Source organism: Phocoena phocoena, chromosome 11 (genome assembly GCF_963924675.1).
Source record: "Phocoena phocoena chromosome 11, mPhoPho1.1, whole genome shotgun sequence".
Classification (NCBI taxonomy): Eukaryota; Metazoa; Chordata; class Mammalia; order Artiodactyla; family Phocoenidae; genus Phocoena; species Phocoena phocoena.
In genome coordinates this window covers 72224461-72240695 of record NC_089229.1, presented here as the reverse complement: position 1 = coordinate 72240695, position 16235 = coordinate 72224461, and the positions used below count along the sequence as shown (strand labels likewise).

General features: G+C 35.3%; 1 protein-coding gene across 1 annotated transcript in view; it reads right to left on the bottom strand.

Annotated features, from left to right (window-relative positions):
• SLC2A13 (solute carrier family 2 member 13) overlaps positions 1-16235 on the bottom strand; it is a 426062-nt gene that overhangs the window by 325607 nt on the left and 84220 nt on the right. Inside the window, exon 2 of the mRNA XM_065887651.1 lies at positions 14980-15139. Coding sequence (XP_065743723.1) covers positions 14980-15139 — 160 coding nt within the window. The remainder of the gene's footprint in view (positions 1-14979; positions 15140-16235) is intronic.

Below are 16235 nucleotides of genomic sequence, written 5' to 3'. Positions count from 1 at the left end.
GCAAGTTTTAAATGTAAGAAGATAACACTGAATTTAACTACCTGCTATGGTTACAACAACTTACTTGATAATATATTTAAAAATTTTTCTTCATCACTCACAAATCCATTTCAAAAGATAAGAAATTAAAATAAGAAAATACGGCCTAAGAAAGGCTACAAATGAACTTACCTACAAAACCGAAATAGAGTTACAGATGCAGAAAATAAACTTATGCTTACCAGGGGTTAAGGGGTGGGGGAGGGATGAATTGGAAGACTGGGATTGACACATACACACTATGATATATAAAATAGATAACTAATAAGGACCTACTGTATAGCACTGGGAACTCTACTCAATACTCTGTAATGGGTTATATGGGAAAAGAATATAAAAAAGAGCAGATATATGTATTTGTACAACAGATTCCCTTTGCTGTACATCTGAAACTAATACACATTGTAAATGAATTATACCCCAATAAAAATTTTAAAAAAAAAGAAAATACTGCCTAATTGAGACCTCAGGCTAATAAGTTAATTTTCCTCTGCCATTAAGGGCCATGTAGAATATTAACATCAATGATTGATACACTTGAAAATCTGATGGCAGTTAGAGAGCAAACAGGAGACACAAAGCTGGGGGTACATAATAAAAAAAAAAAAAATCAATGTGTCAAGTTGGATTCTTTCAAGTAAAAAGGTGATGTGATACATCACCAGCAAATGAGCAATTTTTATGTTACCTAGTAAACGAGTCTATGTAAACTGTTAAAAAATTCATAGCCATAGATGTAAACATATATATAAGCCAAAGAAAATATTAACTCTATCTATCTACATAATAAGGGGAAAATCTCTCAAAGTAATTTGATATCAGTACATAAGGCAAATGGCTTGGCCGAGGTTATTTAGTGCTGTGGTCATAGCAGAAGCAGCAAGATATACTTGCTTTAACAGAATAAGATTAGATGCTATTTAAATAAATAATGTGGTATTTTGCAGAGATATTAAACATGGCAAAATGCATTAAGATGTACAAAATTGACAGTACGAGTGCTGAAAATAATGCACGCACAACCATACCTATATACATACCCTTTTTTTTCCAACTCTGAATATCTTCCATATGCAAAGCTCTATGTTTGGGATTTTGGAGATACAGAAATGACTAAGAGATACTCCCTTGCTTCAAGGAGCTCATACCTAGTAATCATGGAACAAAATTGGATTATGTAATTGCTATGACTGAGATTTAGGCACAGTGTAAGAGTAAGGAGAAAAGTTATTTCAACAGAGGATATTAGAAAAAGTGTCATGGCAGAAAAAACATTTAAACTATCACTGACCATTGCAGAAAAGGAATATAATGGAGAGAGCCAACATAAGGTTGAAATTAACTTTTTTTAGGCAAAATTTGCATATAATAAAATGAGATCCAAGGTGTACCATTCTGTATATGTATATGTGTGTGTGTGTGTGTGTGTGTGTGTGTGTGTATGTGTATATCCTTGTAACTACCATCCCAATCAAGAAACAGAACATTTCCATCATCCCAGAAAGTTCCCTCATACCTTACCCGCTTCCAGTCAATCCCCATTGCCTTAGACAATCACTGATGGAATTTCTGTCCCCATAGCTAATTTTGCAAATTGATGAACTTCATACGGAATGTTAGAGACCATACTTCTTTGTATCTAGCTTCTTTCAATCTTGTTTTTGAGATACATCCATTCTTTCTGATCTACCGATTTATCAATCCTTACCAGTCTCATTGTTTTAGCTTTATAGTAAGTCTTGAAATCAGATAGTGAATCATCCAACTTGTTCTTCAAGATGGCTTCGGCAATTCTAGGTCCTTTACTTTTCTGTAAAAATTTTAGAATCTACTTGTCCTTTTCAGTGAATTTGAATGAATGTAAGTGGTGATAGCGGACATCTTTGTCTTGAATTCCATCAGAAGGGAAAGCATTCAGGCTTTCCCCATTGAGTATAAAGCTGGCTGCAGGTTTTTTTGTAGATGCCCTTTATTAAATTCAAGAAGTGCTCTTCCATTCTAGTTTGCAGAAAGGTTTTATCATATATAAAGGTTATTCTGTCAAATGTATTCCTGCATATATTGAGATAGATCCTTTAGGTTTTCCTCCTTTAAATAATTTCAACATGGTGACTTGCGCAAATTAATTTTCATATGGTAAACAAACTGACTTTTCTGAGAAAACTGCCTTGGTCGGTTTATATAAAAGGATTTATTATTCTTTTATATATTATTGGGTTTGATTTTACAATATTTTAAGGATACTCTCAATCTGTGTCTAGAGTTTTCTTTGCTTGTAACAACTTAGGCCACTTCCAGAACTAACAAGCCATGAATCCGAACCACTGCCTTTCCCAGTGTACTGGAATCTCCATTACTACCAAAAGTGCAGCCCATCCAGGTCACTGCTGGTCTTTAACAGTCTCAGAAGGACAGAAACAAAATTAAGTAAAGTGTATTCAGCGGCAATTTCAAGAAGAAGAGCCTCATTCAATTTGTTATAGGAATGGGTAGCCCTTAGGTATAATATCTAATATAAAATGTATTGGAGTCTGTTATGATATACTTTAGTATTTAAAATGTACTTATGAATTATTGAGAATCTATGTCACTATTGAATGTACTAAAAAAAACTGGACAATTAAATGAAGCATGACTAATTTCAGAAAAAAACAAGCCACAGTATTAGTTATGCTGGCCTCAAAACTTAGCCGGGAAGTACTCCTTCTACCTCTATTTTCTTAAAGCTTTTGTTTAAGCTTGGAGCTATTTATTCTCTAATGTTTTACTTAATTCACCAGTGAAACCATCTGGGCCTGAAGTTAGCTTTTCAGGTAGGTTACTAGCAATGATTCGACTTAATAAATATAGGAATATTCAGATTTTCCATTTTACCTTGTGCTGGTTTTTAGTAGAGTTGCGATTTTCAAGCAATGTGTCCATTCCATCTAAGTTGTTGACTTTATTGGCACAAAGTCGTTCAAAGTATTCCCTCCCTATCCTTATTATGTCCATAGAAATGATGTGCTTTTACTCCTGATATTGATAATTTGTGCTTTATCTTTTCAAATCAGTCATAATCAGTTTACCAATTTTATTAGTAATTCCAAAGAACCAACATTATTTTTCTATTGTTTGTCTGCTTTGTATTACATTGACTTCTATTCCTTATTAACACCTTTTGTTTCATTTGGTTTTAATATGCTCATATTTTTCTAGCTTAACATGACACTTAGATCACTTGACTTCTCTAATAAAATCACTTTAGCTATATATTATGCTCTAAGCACAGTTGAAACTGCATTCTACAAATTTTGATATATTTTATTTTCTTTTAACTCAAAACTGTTTTCTAATTTTCCTTCTGACGTCTCCTTAAATCCATGAGTTATTTAGAACATGCTGCTTTTTTTTTTTTTTTTTTTTTTTGCGGTACGCAGGCCTCTCACTGATGTGGCCTCTCCCGTTGCGGAGCACAGACTCCGGACACACAGGCCCAGCGGCCATGGCTCACGGGCCTATCCGCTCCACGGCATGTGGGATCTTCCCAGACCGGGGCACGAACCCATGGTCCCCTGAATCGGCAGGCGGACTCTCAACCACTGCGCCACCAGGGAAGCCCCTAGAACATGCTGCTTTAATTTCCAAATATTTGAAGCTTTTCTGGCTATTTTATTGATGTCTAATTTAATTCTGCTATGGTCAGAGGACATATTCTATAAGAGTCATTTTTTAAATTTATTAACATTTATTTTATGATTCAGGATATGGCCAATTTTACAGAATGTCTGATGTGAATTTGAAAAAGAATGTGTACGATGCAGCTGTTGGGTATAGCTATCCACAAATGTCAGTTATGCCTAGGCAATTAAGAGTGTTTTCCAGTTTTTCTACAAACATTTTTTGTCTAGTTGTCCTATCAGTTGCTAAGAAAAGAGTTAAAAAATTTCCCAATATGAGCCTGAATTTGTCTATTTATTCCTTTAGTTCTGTAATTTTCAAATTGTGATAAAGTACACAAAATAAAATTTCCCATTTTAATCATATTTAAGTGTATAGATCTGTGGCATTAAGCACATTCACAATGTTGTACAACCACCATCTGTTAATTTTTGTTTATGCATTTTGAAGTAAACTATACATTCTTTTATCATTTTTAATTCTGATGAATCGACTCTTTTATCATTAGGAAATGTCCTCTTCATCTCTGGTAATACCACTTGTCTTAAGGTCTACTTTGTGTGATTATTAATATAGCACACAAACTTTCTTATACTTACTGTTTGCATAGTCTATCTTTTGCCATCCTTTCACTTTTAACCTATCTATTGCATTTTACTTAAAGTGTATCTCTTTTACACAATATAAATCTGTGCCATGCTTTTTGTACACAATGATAATTTTTTTTATTTAATGTTACTGTTGCTGTAGCTGGATTTTTTTTTTTTTTTTTTTTTTTATGGTACGCGGGCCTCTCATTGTTGTGGCCTCTCCCGTTGCAGAGCACAGGCTCCGGATGCTCAGGCTCAGCGGCCATGGCTCACGGGCCCAGCTGCTCCGCACCATGTGGGATCTTCCCAGACCAGGGTACGAATGCATGTCCCCTGCATTGGCAGGCGGACTCGCAACCATTGCGCCACCAGGGAAGCCCAACTGTAACTGGATTTTAAGTCTACCATTTTGCTATCTGCTTTCTATTTGTCCCATCTGCTATTTATTTTTTTCTTTCTTCTTTTTTTTAATATTTATTATTTATTTTTGGCTGTGTTGGGTCTTTATTGCTGCATGCGGGCTTTCTCTAACTGCGGCAAGCAGGAGCTACTAATCGTTGCAGTGTGCAGGCTTCTCGTTGCCGCGGCTTCTCTTGTTGTGGAGCATGGGCTCTAGTCCCGCGTGCTTCAGTAGTTGTGGCACGTGGGCTCAGTAGCTGTGGCACAGAGCACAGGCTCAGTAGTTGTGGCACACGGGCTTAGTTGCTCCACGGCATGTGGGATCTTCCTGGACCAGGGTTTGAACCTGTGTCCCCTGCATTGGCAGGCGGATTCTTAACCACTGCACCATCAGGGAAGTCCCTATTTATTTTTTTCTTGCCTTTGTTCAGATTATCCAAATATCTTAAGTATTTCATTTTAATTCTTATAATGGCTTCTTAGCTGTATCCTTTTGTAATCTATTCTAGTGATTGTTCTCAGGATAAGACATGCATCTTAACTTATCAGTCTACCTAGAGATAACATTGTAACTCTTCACAAACATGTATAATTCTAGTTACTGACCCCAATTTTTCTGCTATTGTCATCATATATTTTATAACTTATATACATTATAAATTGCACAATAAATTTAAATGTAAACAGTCATATGTCTTTCAAAAAACGGAGAGAAGAAAAAAACAAATTCCTTTATATTTGGTCTCTTATTGATAGCCACTACTTTTCCTCCCTACTGTAGATGGATAAGCTTTCATCTAGTGTCATTTCCCTTCAGTCTGAAAATTTTCCTTAGCATTTCTTATTATGCAGGAGGTCTAGTGGTGACAATTTGTCCTAACTTTATTTGAAAATGTCTTTATAAGCATAATCTTGAGGTTTGCCTATACTGACCAATTTTTCTTTCAATTATGGGTCACATTTTCTGTTTATTTGCATATCTAATAATTTTTAATGTGTTTTGTGGATAAACTCTGGAGACTCTAGATTTTGTTCTCTTCTGAAGAACACTCACTTTTTTATTAGGCACCTTACATCTGTGGAAGCTTGGTTTTACACTTGGCTAGTGTAAATCTGTTTTCAGTTTTGGCTTGGTCTTAGGGGAAATTCCTTAATCACGCAACAAGTCTTTACTCCTAAGGCTGGTGTTTCTTTGATTTCCGTGGAAGCTCAAGCTTTTGGCCCCTCTAACCTGGCAGGTTTCAAATTCCAAATATGTCCTTCCTCCTATGGGCAGGAAATAAAATCTGTCTCATCTTTCACCGTCTTCTAACTGTTGCTTTCTGCAGGCTCCATGGAATCTCCCCTGTAATATTCACAGTTCAGGGATCTGTAAAACATTTGTAGCAAATTAATATTCAGATTTGGTGGCTTCCTCCTCTCTGGGTCATTCTTTTCCTGGATTTTATCCCTTAAATTTCAGTTGCTCTGGCCATCCCAAACTCTAGCCACTTATACCACAAGCCAATAAAACTCTAGTTTTCTTCTTAAGTTCTCGCTGCCCAGCATCATGGATTGAGGGCTGCCCTCAGAGAAAAAGTCATAGGTGTATATCTCACCATGAACTGTTCCCTTCAAGGATCAAATCCCCCTTTAGTTTCTTGGTACTGGAGCTCTCCAATGTTTTAAACATTTTTTTTTATTCTGTCTATGACATAATGGTTACCTTCAGGGGACGTTAGTCTTAACGCCAATCAGTCTCATTAGCAAACTATATTAACTTTTCACCTGGAAAATTCAGACAGTTGAACGTGGGGGCGATTGTTATTACCAGCTTTATGCAGGATAGAGACCCAACCTAAGATTTTTCTGGAGATAACAGCAAACAATACCTAGGAACACTTAAGAGTCTATAAGTATGTTCACAGCTACTAAAACTCATTTGATCCTCACAATAACACTGTACAATTGCTGAAGCATTAGCTAATGAGGATGTCAGTGCTTAGATAAAGCAACGTACGTGTTGTTAAAGCAAGTTTCAACTCTCTTCTGTCCACTATACCTTTACGATAAACAGTCATATATATATCTTGTATCTTAATTCTGTCAATAATAAAATTACAAATATCTTCAGTAGTAATATATTTACTTGTTAACCAAATCCATCTATCTTAAAATGGCCAATGTCATAAATAATAAGAGTACTTTCCCTGGCATAAATTTGTTTATAAATATCACCCTCTTTTGAATATGATTCTGAAAATCATCTTATTGGCATGGTTTTTAAATCGTAAAATATTATGGGGGAGAGAAGCTCATAAATTTTTTAATCTAAAGTAATGTTGATTTTTTAAAATTATTTTCTAAGACTGTCAATAAACAAATCTGAACTCAATGTACTGTTAGAGAGTGCAATGGATTTAAAGTTCTATTCATACCTGTTAAGACTAGCCTTCCCACTTCACTCTCAAACTCCCAAATAGTAATCACCGCCCTCCCAGTAGCCGCTCTAAACTTCTCGCCATTGCCCAAACGTGACTGGCTCTTTTACACTATAGGGCCTTTGAAAATTATACTTCACCTAGAGTTTCCCTCTCCCTCACTCTGCCTCGAACTCTTTTATTCATAAAAGACTCAGCTCAAATATCATTCCATTTTTGAAGCTAAGTTATTTATTCCCCGAGAGCTCCCATAACACTATCATTTACTTAACATGCTGACGAAAAGCCTCTCCTTCATTAGTCTGTGAGGTGCTTGATTGCTTAAGGACAGGAACGTTTCTTATTGATCTTTCTATCTCTAGTATCAAGTACAACAGGAGTATGTAGTAGGTGCCAAAAATTTTTTTTGAATGACTGAATGATTTCCATACTAACTGATGTCTCCAAGAGTACCATGTCAGTACCTCACACCAATATTCTGGCAGTATTCTCACAATAGGTTCCCTGAACCCACCCAAGAGCCAAGAGTTCCAATAAATTCTGGACCTCGCTGCCATGTTAATCACTGGCTAACATTATGGCATGAACTGCTTAAAAAGTAGTAGCTTCCCTTTGTCTGTAGATAAAATTTCAAAACCTCCAGAGTAGCTTCCCTTTGTCTGTAGATAAAATTTCAAAACCTCCAGCCTAGAATTCATAGACCTCTACAATCTGCCTCCAATCTACCATGTACCTCTAACTTCAGTTTCAAGCCTCCTGATCCTGCCCTCATCCATCCTACTCCTCTGTCCTCATTTTCACCTCAGTCCACATGAAGCCTGCCAATTCTCAAAGCTCAGCACAAGTCTCACATTGTAGATGTAACTAGCACTAATACCTTGTGCTTTTCATTCAACACCTGTATTACCTCAAATTTTCCTTCTTCAGCTGAAAAAAGAAAAACAAAAGAACATCATGTGAATGTTGAAACATGCAAAAATACCCAGTATACTTTGCAAATAGCTGTATACAGTCTAGTGAGGTGGAATAAGATAACTGTAATTTAAAAAAAATTAAACCTGAGAATCAGTAAAAGTCAATATAAAGGAGAATTCAGCCCTTCTATAGATATACCATTCTTTTTAATATAAATCGCATGATGATTTATGTAATTATAAATAAAGTAACACTCATTTGAAAATCAGCTCTATCCGAGAGAGAAAAGCAAAGAACGTCCTGGGGCCCAGAGAGGTACATTATTTTAAGAGATGTAAATTTTCATAGGCTCAGAAACTAGTTTTCTTTCTCTGATTTTTATGCTCAGTAAGAAATATTTAGGATTAATAATTTAGTTTTTCAGCTACCTGCAAAGATATCTATTCCCCAGCATAAATTAAAGAATTGGTATTTTGGTTTATAATCAATATCTTTTTACTTTGGTTAAGAGTCTCTTCCCTGGAGCCCAGTCAATTTCAGCTAACTTCAATAAACATTTAGTAAGCCTTTACTATGTTCTAGACCCTTTCCTAGACCTAAAAATGAGTACAAGGTCAAAACTGGTTCAAAAAAATGGTGAGTATAAAAGTGAAGCCACGTACAAAGTATTATGAAAAGGCAAAGGAACAAAGACAGTTTCACATGAGAACTGAACCAGTAAAGCAGGACAGAGTAGAAAGACATTATAGGCAAAGTGAGCAGAAGGAAAAAAACAAACATGAAAAAGCAAGATGTGACTAGTGTATACAGTTTATAGGCGTAAACCTATGTTGTATAAAGAAGGAAGGAAGGAAGTAATAATGAATTTAAAAATCTAGGAAAGCAGGCATGGATTGGATAATGAAAGGCACTACAAGCCATGAAGAGACTGATTTTTTTCCTGTAGGAAATGGGGAGCCTTGGAAGCATTTTAGCAGTGGCATGTCCAGGTAAGTGTTTTAGACCGATAATGGTGGTGGCGAAGTTCACTTTACTATAATGTTTATAGAGTGCCAGGCTTTAACTCGGCAATTAAAGAAAGAAAACCATGTGCCATATTGTGAAGCAATTATACTCCAATAAAAATGTTAAAAAAAAAAAAAAAAGAAAGAAAACCTTTCTTTGCCTGAGGTGTAGTGAGTAAATCTCACTATGTTCAATAAGCACAATTCAAAAATATTAGCACAGAAAAGTGATAAAATGTCATGTCATTTAGTTTTAACTACCAAAGTAACTGTCATCTTTGTAAGCACTATAATATATTAGACAAAAATAAAATCTTTCTCAATATTATTAGTCATCAGGGAAATGGAAATCAAAATCACAACAAGATGCCACTTCATAACCACTGAGATGACTGTAATTGAAAAAGAGAGATAATAATTGTTTACTAGGATATGGAAAAACTGGAACTCATACATTGCTAAATGGGAATGTGAAATAGTGCAGCCAGTTTGGAGAACAATCTTGCAGTTCCTCCAAAGGTAAACATAGTTACCATATGACCTAGCAATTCTACGCCTAGGTATACACCCAAGGGAACTGAAAATATATGCCCACCCTAAAACTTGTACACAAATGTTCAGAGTAGCATTATTTTTAATAGCCAAAAAAGTGGAAACCACTCAAATGTCCATCAACAGACGAATGGCTAAACAAAATGTGGTATATCCACATTACTTGCCAATAAAAAGAAATGAAGTACTGACACATGCTACAACATGGATGAACCTTAAAAACATGCTAAGTGAAAGAAGCCAGTCACAATGGACCACATATTGATACATGAAATACCCAGAATAGGCAACTCTATAAGGAAAAAAAGTAGATTAATAGTTGCCTAGAGCTGGGAGGAGCTGGGAAGTTGGATGATGACAGCTATGGGGTACAAGTTTTCTTTTTGGGGTAATAAAAATGTTCAAAATTTGATTGTAGTGATAACTGCACAACTCTGTAAACATACTGAAAGCCACTGAATTGTACATTCTAAATGGGTGAATTGAATGGTGTATTAATTATATTTCAATAAAGTTATTTTTAAAAAATTAATCTTTACTGATATTTTCAAAATCCTTATTTCCTCTTTCTTATGGAGCCCAATGATATTCTTCCCAGTATAGTAGTAATATGACACTACAGTGCTACAAAAGTATCAGCAGGCAATCTTCTACTGGCAATTTTTTCTAGAAAAGCTTATCTTTCAACAGTTCAGCAAAACACAATTTATTTCTATGACATCCAAACAATAAGAGAACAGAAGCTTTGACCCATCTGACACAAAGGGTGATTTAGTCTTTCAACAACCTCAACATCTAAGAAGTTTTTCTGTCAGTTTTATCTAATGTATATCTTAATCTTATCACTATCATAAAAATTATCAGTAATCATATTTTAGACTTTAAACACTTAGAAGCAGAATGAGGAAAAAGGTGGCTACATTTCAACTAAAAAGAACTGGCTCTAATCTACACCATGTAATAACCATGTGGTCTCAGGCAAATATTTAACTTCTCTGAGCATTTTTTAAATCTACAAATAGGGAATAATACTAGTTCCTGGTGCCTCTCAAGGTTTTGGTGAAGATCAAATGATATTCACTAACAGACTCTAAAACTGTTCATCAGTGTAAAGTGAACTAGTTAATCTGGGACACTAGGTATATAGTATGACATCAAATGTTAGTAACTTAAAGTAGAGTTTCAAAGAAATAAAAGTCAAAAAGGCAAATGAAAAAGAAACAGGGTTTCCCTGGTGGTGCACCTGCCGATGCAGGGGACGCGGGTTCGTGCCCCCGGTCCGGGAGGGTCCCACATGCCGCGGAGCGGCTGGGCCCGTGAGCCATGGCCGCTGAGCCTGCGCGTCCGGAGCCTGCTGCTCCGCAACGGGAGAGGCCACAGCAGTGAGAGGCCCGCGTACCGCAAAAAAAAAAAAAAAAAACAAAATGTTAACATATTCAAACTCTTGGAATGTAGGGAACATTTTACTTTATGATACATGAAAATATGAGTATGAGAAAGAAATTTTTTTTTTTTTTTTTTTTTTTTTGCGGTACGCGGGCCTCTCACTGCTGTGGCCTCTCCCGTTGCGGAGCAGCAGGCTCCGGACGCGCAGGCTCAGCGGCCATGGCTCACGGGCCCAGCCGCTCCGCGGCATGTGGGACCCTCCCGGACCGGGGGCACGAACCCGCGTCCCCTGCATCGGCAGGCGGACTCTCAATCACTAGGCCACCAGGGAAGCCCGAGAAAGAAATTTTATATGAAATATTTAAAACCACATTTCCTTAGAACTTTTGGAATACATGGCCACAAAATGATGAATTATCTTGTTATAATCATGAGTAAGTTATAATTGCTGATAATTCTAATGTTGATGCTTAGGTAATACTCCAATTTTCACTTGCTTGTAACCACATTCCTATGAGTCCAGGAATCAGATGAGGTAAACACATAGCTAAGGATGCTGAAAAATAGAAGAAAATAGTACACAGAAAATTCACTTGTAAGAAGAAAAGTAGATATATTTGCATGTATACACAAATAAACATGTATTTTTACAAAAACTAAGTGGATTCAAAGTGATCTGATATGTTAATGCACTGGTCTGAATACTAGCCCAAGTCTGTTTTCCATCCTCTTATTTTATTTTTTCACCCCTGGGTTCTCCAATATTATGGGAAAAATTCACACAGGTGTGCTACTTCACTTTACTGCAACTTTCTGCCTCCAACATCAGCTGGGATCTCATGGTTATTTAGAAAATCATTTTTGTCTTTAGTCTTTTCCTTCTTGTACTTTCTATGGTAGATATAAGCATTTAACATTTTTTTTCTCTAGGCCTCTGCCCTAGCACCTCCAAGCCACAACTTTACTGGTTAAGAAACCAGAGGTCTTAGAATGTGTTTCCTTCAACCTCCCTTACAATTTACCTCTAGTAGTACCCATCTTCTATGCATTCATCAGAATAGTAAATAATAACGTGATTCATCATTTATTGAGTATTTGCCATGTGCCAAACACTGTGCTGAGTACTTTATATACAATAATTAATTTAGATCCCACAATAACCTTACAAGATAAGCATCTTTGGTCGCATTTTTTACAATGACAAAAGTGAATTTCAGGGGAACTAAGTAACTTGTCCAAAGCTTGTAGCTAATTACTCACTGAAAACAGATTTAAATCCAGCTCTGTCTATCACTACGTCACCCTGCCTCTCAAAAGTGTTCTAATGCCTATCCTAAGACCTCCACTTCTGCACAGGGATACTACAGTCATAAATTATTTTCACTACTGTATCTTTCTTTCTTTCTTAACCCAGTACTGAGAAAAAGTACCTAAATTGCTATATTTAAGTGGTGTTGGGAAAACTGGACAGCCACAAGCAAAAGAATAAATCTTACACCATACACAAAATTAACTCAAAATGGATTAAAAACTTGAACAGAAGACCTGAAATCATAACACTCCTAGAAGAAAACATAGGCAGTAAACTCCTTGAGATAGGTCTTGGAGATAAATTTTGAATCTGAGAACAAAAGTAAAAGCAACAAAAGCAAAAATAAATAAGTGGGACTATATCATACTAAAAACTTTTGCACAACAAAGGAAACCATCAACAAAATGAAAAGGCAACCTACTGAATGGGAGAAAATATTTGCAAATCACATATTTGATAAGGGGTTAATATCCAAAGTATATAAAGATTTCATATAAACTCAATAGCAAAAACGCAAACAATCTGATTAAAAAATGAGCAGAGCATCTGAATAGACATTTTTTCCAAAGAAGACATTCTGATGGCCAACAGGTACATGAAAAGATGCTCAAAATCACTAATCATCAAGAAAATGCAAATCAAAACCACAATGAGCTATCACCTCACACCTGTTAGGATGGCTGTCATCAAAAAGACAAGAGATAACAAATGTTGGTGAGGATGTAGAGAAAAGGGAACCCTTGTGCATTGTTGGTGGGATTGTAAAATGGTGCAGCCACTGTGGAAAACAGTATGGAGGTTGCTCAAAAAATTAAAAATAGAACTACCGTAAGATCCAGCAATTTTACTTCTACATATTTATCTGAAGAAAATGAAAACACTAATTCAAAAAGATACGTATATCTGTATTCCCATGTTCATTGCAGCATTATTTACAATAGCCAAGATTTGGAAACAACCTAATTGTCCAACATTGATGGATGAATTGATAAAGGAAATGTGGTATATATACACACAATGGAATATTATTCAGTCATAAAAAAGAGTGAGATCTTGCCATTTGCAACATGGATGGACCTTGAGGGCACTATGCTACATGAAATAAGACAGATAAAGACAAACACTGTATGAGCTTTCTTATATGTGGAATCTAAGGAAAAAAAGCAAAATAAAAAAGCAAATAAACAAAAACCCAAGCTCATATATACAGAGAACAGACTAGGGGTTTCCAGACGTGGTGGGTGGGGGATGGGGGAAATGGGTAAACTCTCTTTTTAGTTTAAATAAATTGCTTAATTTTTACAATTAATAAAATAAATACATAAAAATAAATTGTGATACTTGGATTAAAAACATGACTCATGTAATTTATATGTTTTCATTTAAAAACAGATTTTTAATAAAAGCAGATATATATTTCTATAGTGGTTACATTAATAAAATTCCTTAACAAAATGTAAATAGATAATTTAGATCTTAAAGCTATGTGGGGCTGAAAGATTAACTGACTTCCATTGAGCTTCCAGTAAAAACTCAAAATACCAGGTCACGCTGGTAACAAGCTATCATCTCCCACTTTCTGTTCTTCTACAGAGTGGAAAAGAAAGATGAAGTTCTTGCCTCTTCAATTTTTCAGTAATTTCTCACTTTTTCGGAGATTCATTCCTTCAGAGGTAGAAAGTGGTTTAGCAACATGTGCAGACACAGCTAATATTTTAAAGAAATGTGTCCTCTCTTTAATGGTCCGGACAAACATACACCCTAACTGCCTTCAGTGAGTTTTCTCACATGACTTAACAAAACTTCATCAGCCTAAGTCTTCAATAGCTTTGATTAATTGTGCTGCTTACATATGTAAGTTTAATTCCCTACATCCACATAGCAGCAGACCCTTTTTCTTCAGCTGTTAAGAATTAACTTCAATAGTTTAAGCACCATGCTAACACACCAGAAGTCTGTCTTGTGGAATATTTTCTCTCCAGCACCTATACAGAGTATAGGGAAATTTTATTAAAATTTAAAACCCTGGAAGGGTTACATGAATCTGTTGTTTTGAATACCATGAAGTATATCAAAATCCAGAGGCCATAATATCTTTAAGCTTTAATATAAGATCAGCTTGTTTTACAATATTAGGTTTGAAAATATTTTAAAGCAGTTTTTAAAACATTTTTCTCATCTCTTTTGATTCAAAGTAAGCCAAATAATGATCATAAATAATTTGTGTATTTTAAGTTTTACATATATAACATCTTTTTATATAACTAAACCTGTACCTTTAAAGACTGAGTTTTCTTTCATTCAGATTAGAATGTAGCTACCTAAATCCCAAAAGGATGTTAGTTATATCTGCAGTTTATAAACAGCTTGTCAATCACTGATACAATTCAAAAACTCCATGCATATTTATTGCTGCATTCATTTTTAAACAAATATTGCAAAATATATCACACATTGTGAGTAACGTCACCTAAATGCTAAAACATCCTGTAAATATCAATTCTTAATGGTAGTTTCCTTGTCTATCATTAAAAATAAATATCAGCTTCTTGTCCACTTTCAATTTTGCTGAACGCCATCATATAAACTAGCTATAATGATTCAAAATACCCTATATTTTTTCTATCATTTCTCAATTTTTCTTCCATACCCTAAATACTCATAATCTATTTGAAAATTAAATGTAAGAACTATTTACAGACCTCCATCCATCTTTCTGGAGATAACTGAAGGCTCCATCGACAACACTTGCAAAGAACTGCCCTCCCGTGATGAAGAGGGTATTAATGGTGACTAATCGACCTCTTAAATTGGGGGGTGAGACCTCAGCGATGTACACTGGCACTGTCATAGAAGCAATGCCTATAAAGGAACAATAAAAAGTAAACATTAGACATTTATCCAAGATTTCTGTTGTCATAGATATTAAGACAGATTAAGACATACACACACATATACGGGCTTAGTTTTCTACTTTAAACAAAGGTTTACCACATATTTAAAGATTTTGTTTATAAGTAGTGACTACTGCAGATAAGATGTGAGATACCAATCTCTGAGTATCATTTTTCATATTATCACTTGAAAGCCTACAAACGAAAGTACCCCTAGAGATCTCAGATAACTTTAGAATGTATGTCAGTATGCTTTATAACTTTTTGAAAACTAAAAATAGGAAAATGCTCTCTAGATAGAATATAATTATTGAAATATTGTTGGTCCATATGGAAATGTAATCAGACAATGGCAAGAATAAAAAATTATCCCAAAATACATATTTAACTATTCAAAGTCATCATTTCCAGTAGACATGCCAAAACTCTTAATTGGTTTACTAATTAGATGTCTATACATTAAATCACCTTACTCAACTGGCTAGATGTACATTTCAGAAACAGCTTACAATGAATAGTAACTTGGGAATTTACAGTCTTCAAAAACAGATGATCTTAATCATAAAACAGATGGTTTTGTGGATAACGTGTATTTGGTTATATACGCTTTAAACTTTTTTCTATATAAAATTAATACAGCATAATCTATGGTGGCAATTCTCAAACTTCACGGATCACTAGAATCACTTGTGTGTCTTTTTTTAAAAATGAAGATGCTACAGATTCAATGCAATCCCTATCAAACTACCAATGGCATTTTTCACAGAACTAGAACAAAAAAAATTCACAATTTGTATGGAAACACAAAACAGCCCAAATGGCCAAAGCAATCTTGCGAAAGAAAAACGGAGCTGGTGGATTCAGGCTCCCTGACTTCAGACTATATTAAAAAGCTACAGTAATCAAGACAGTATGGTACTGGCACAAAAAAAGAAATATAGATCAATGGAACAAGATAGAAAGCCCAGAGACAAAACCCACACACATATGGACATCTTATCTTTGATAAAGGAGGCAAGAGTATACAATGGAGAAAAGACAGCCTCTTCAATAAGTGGTGCTGG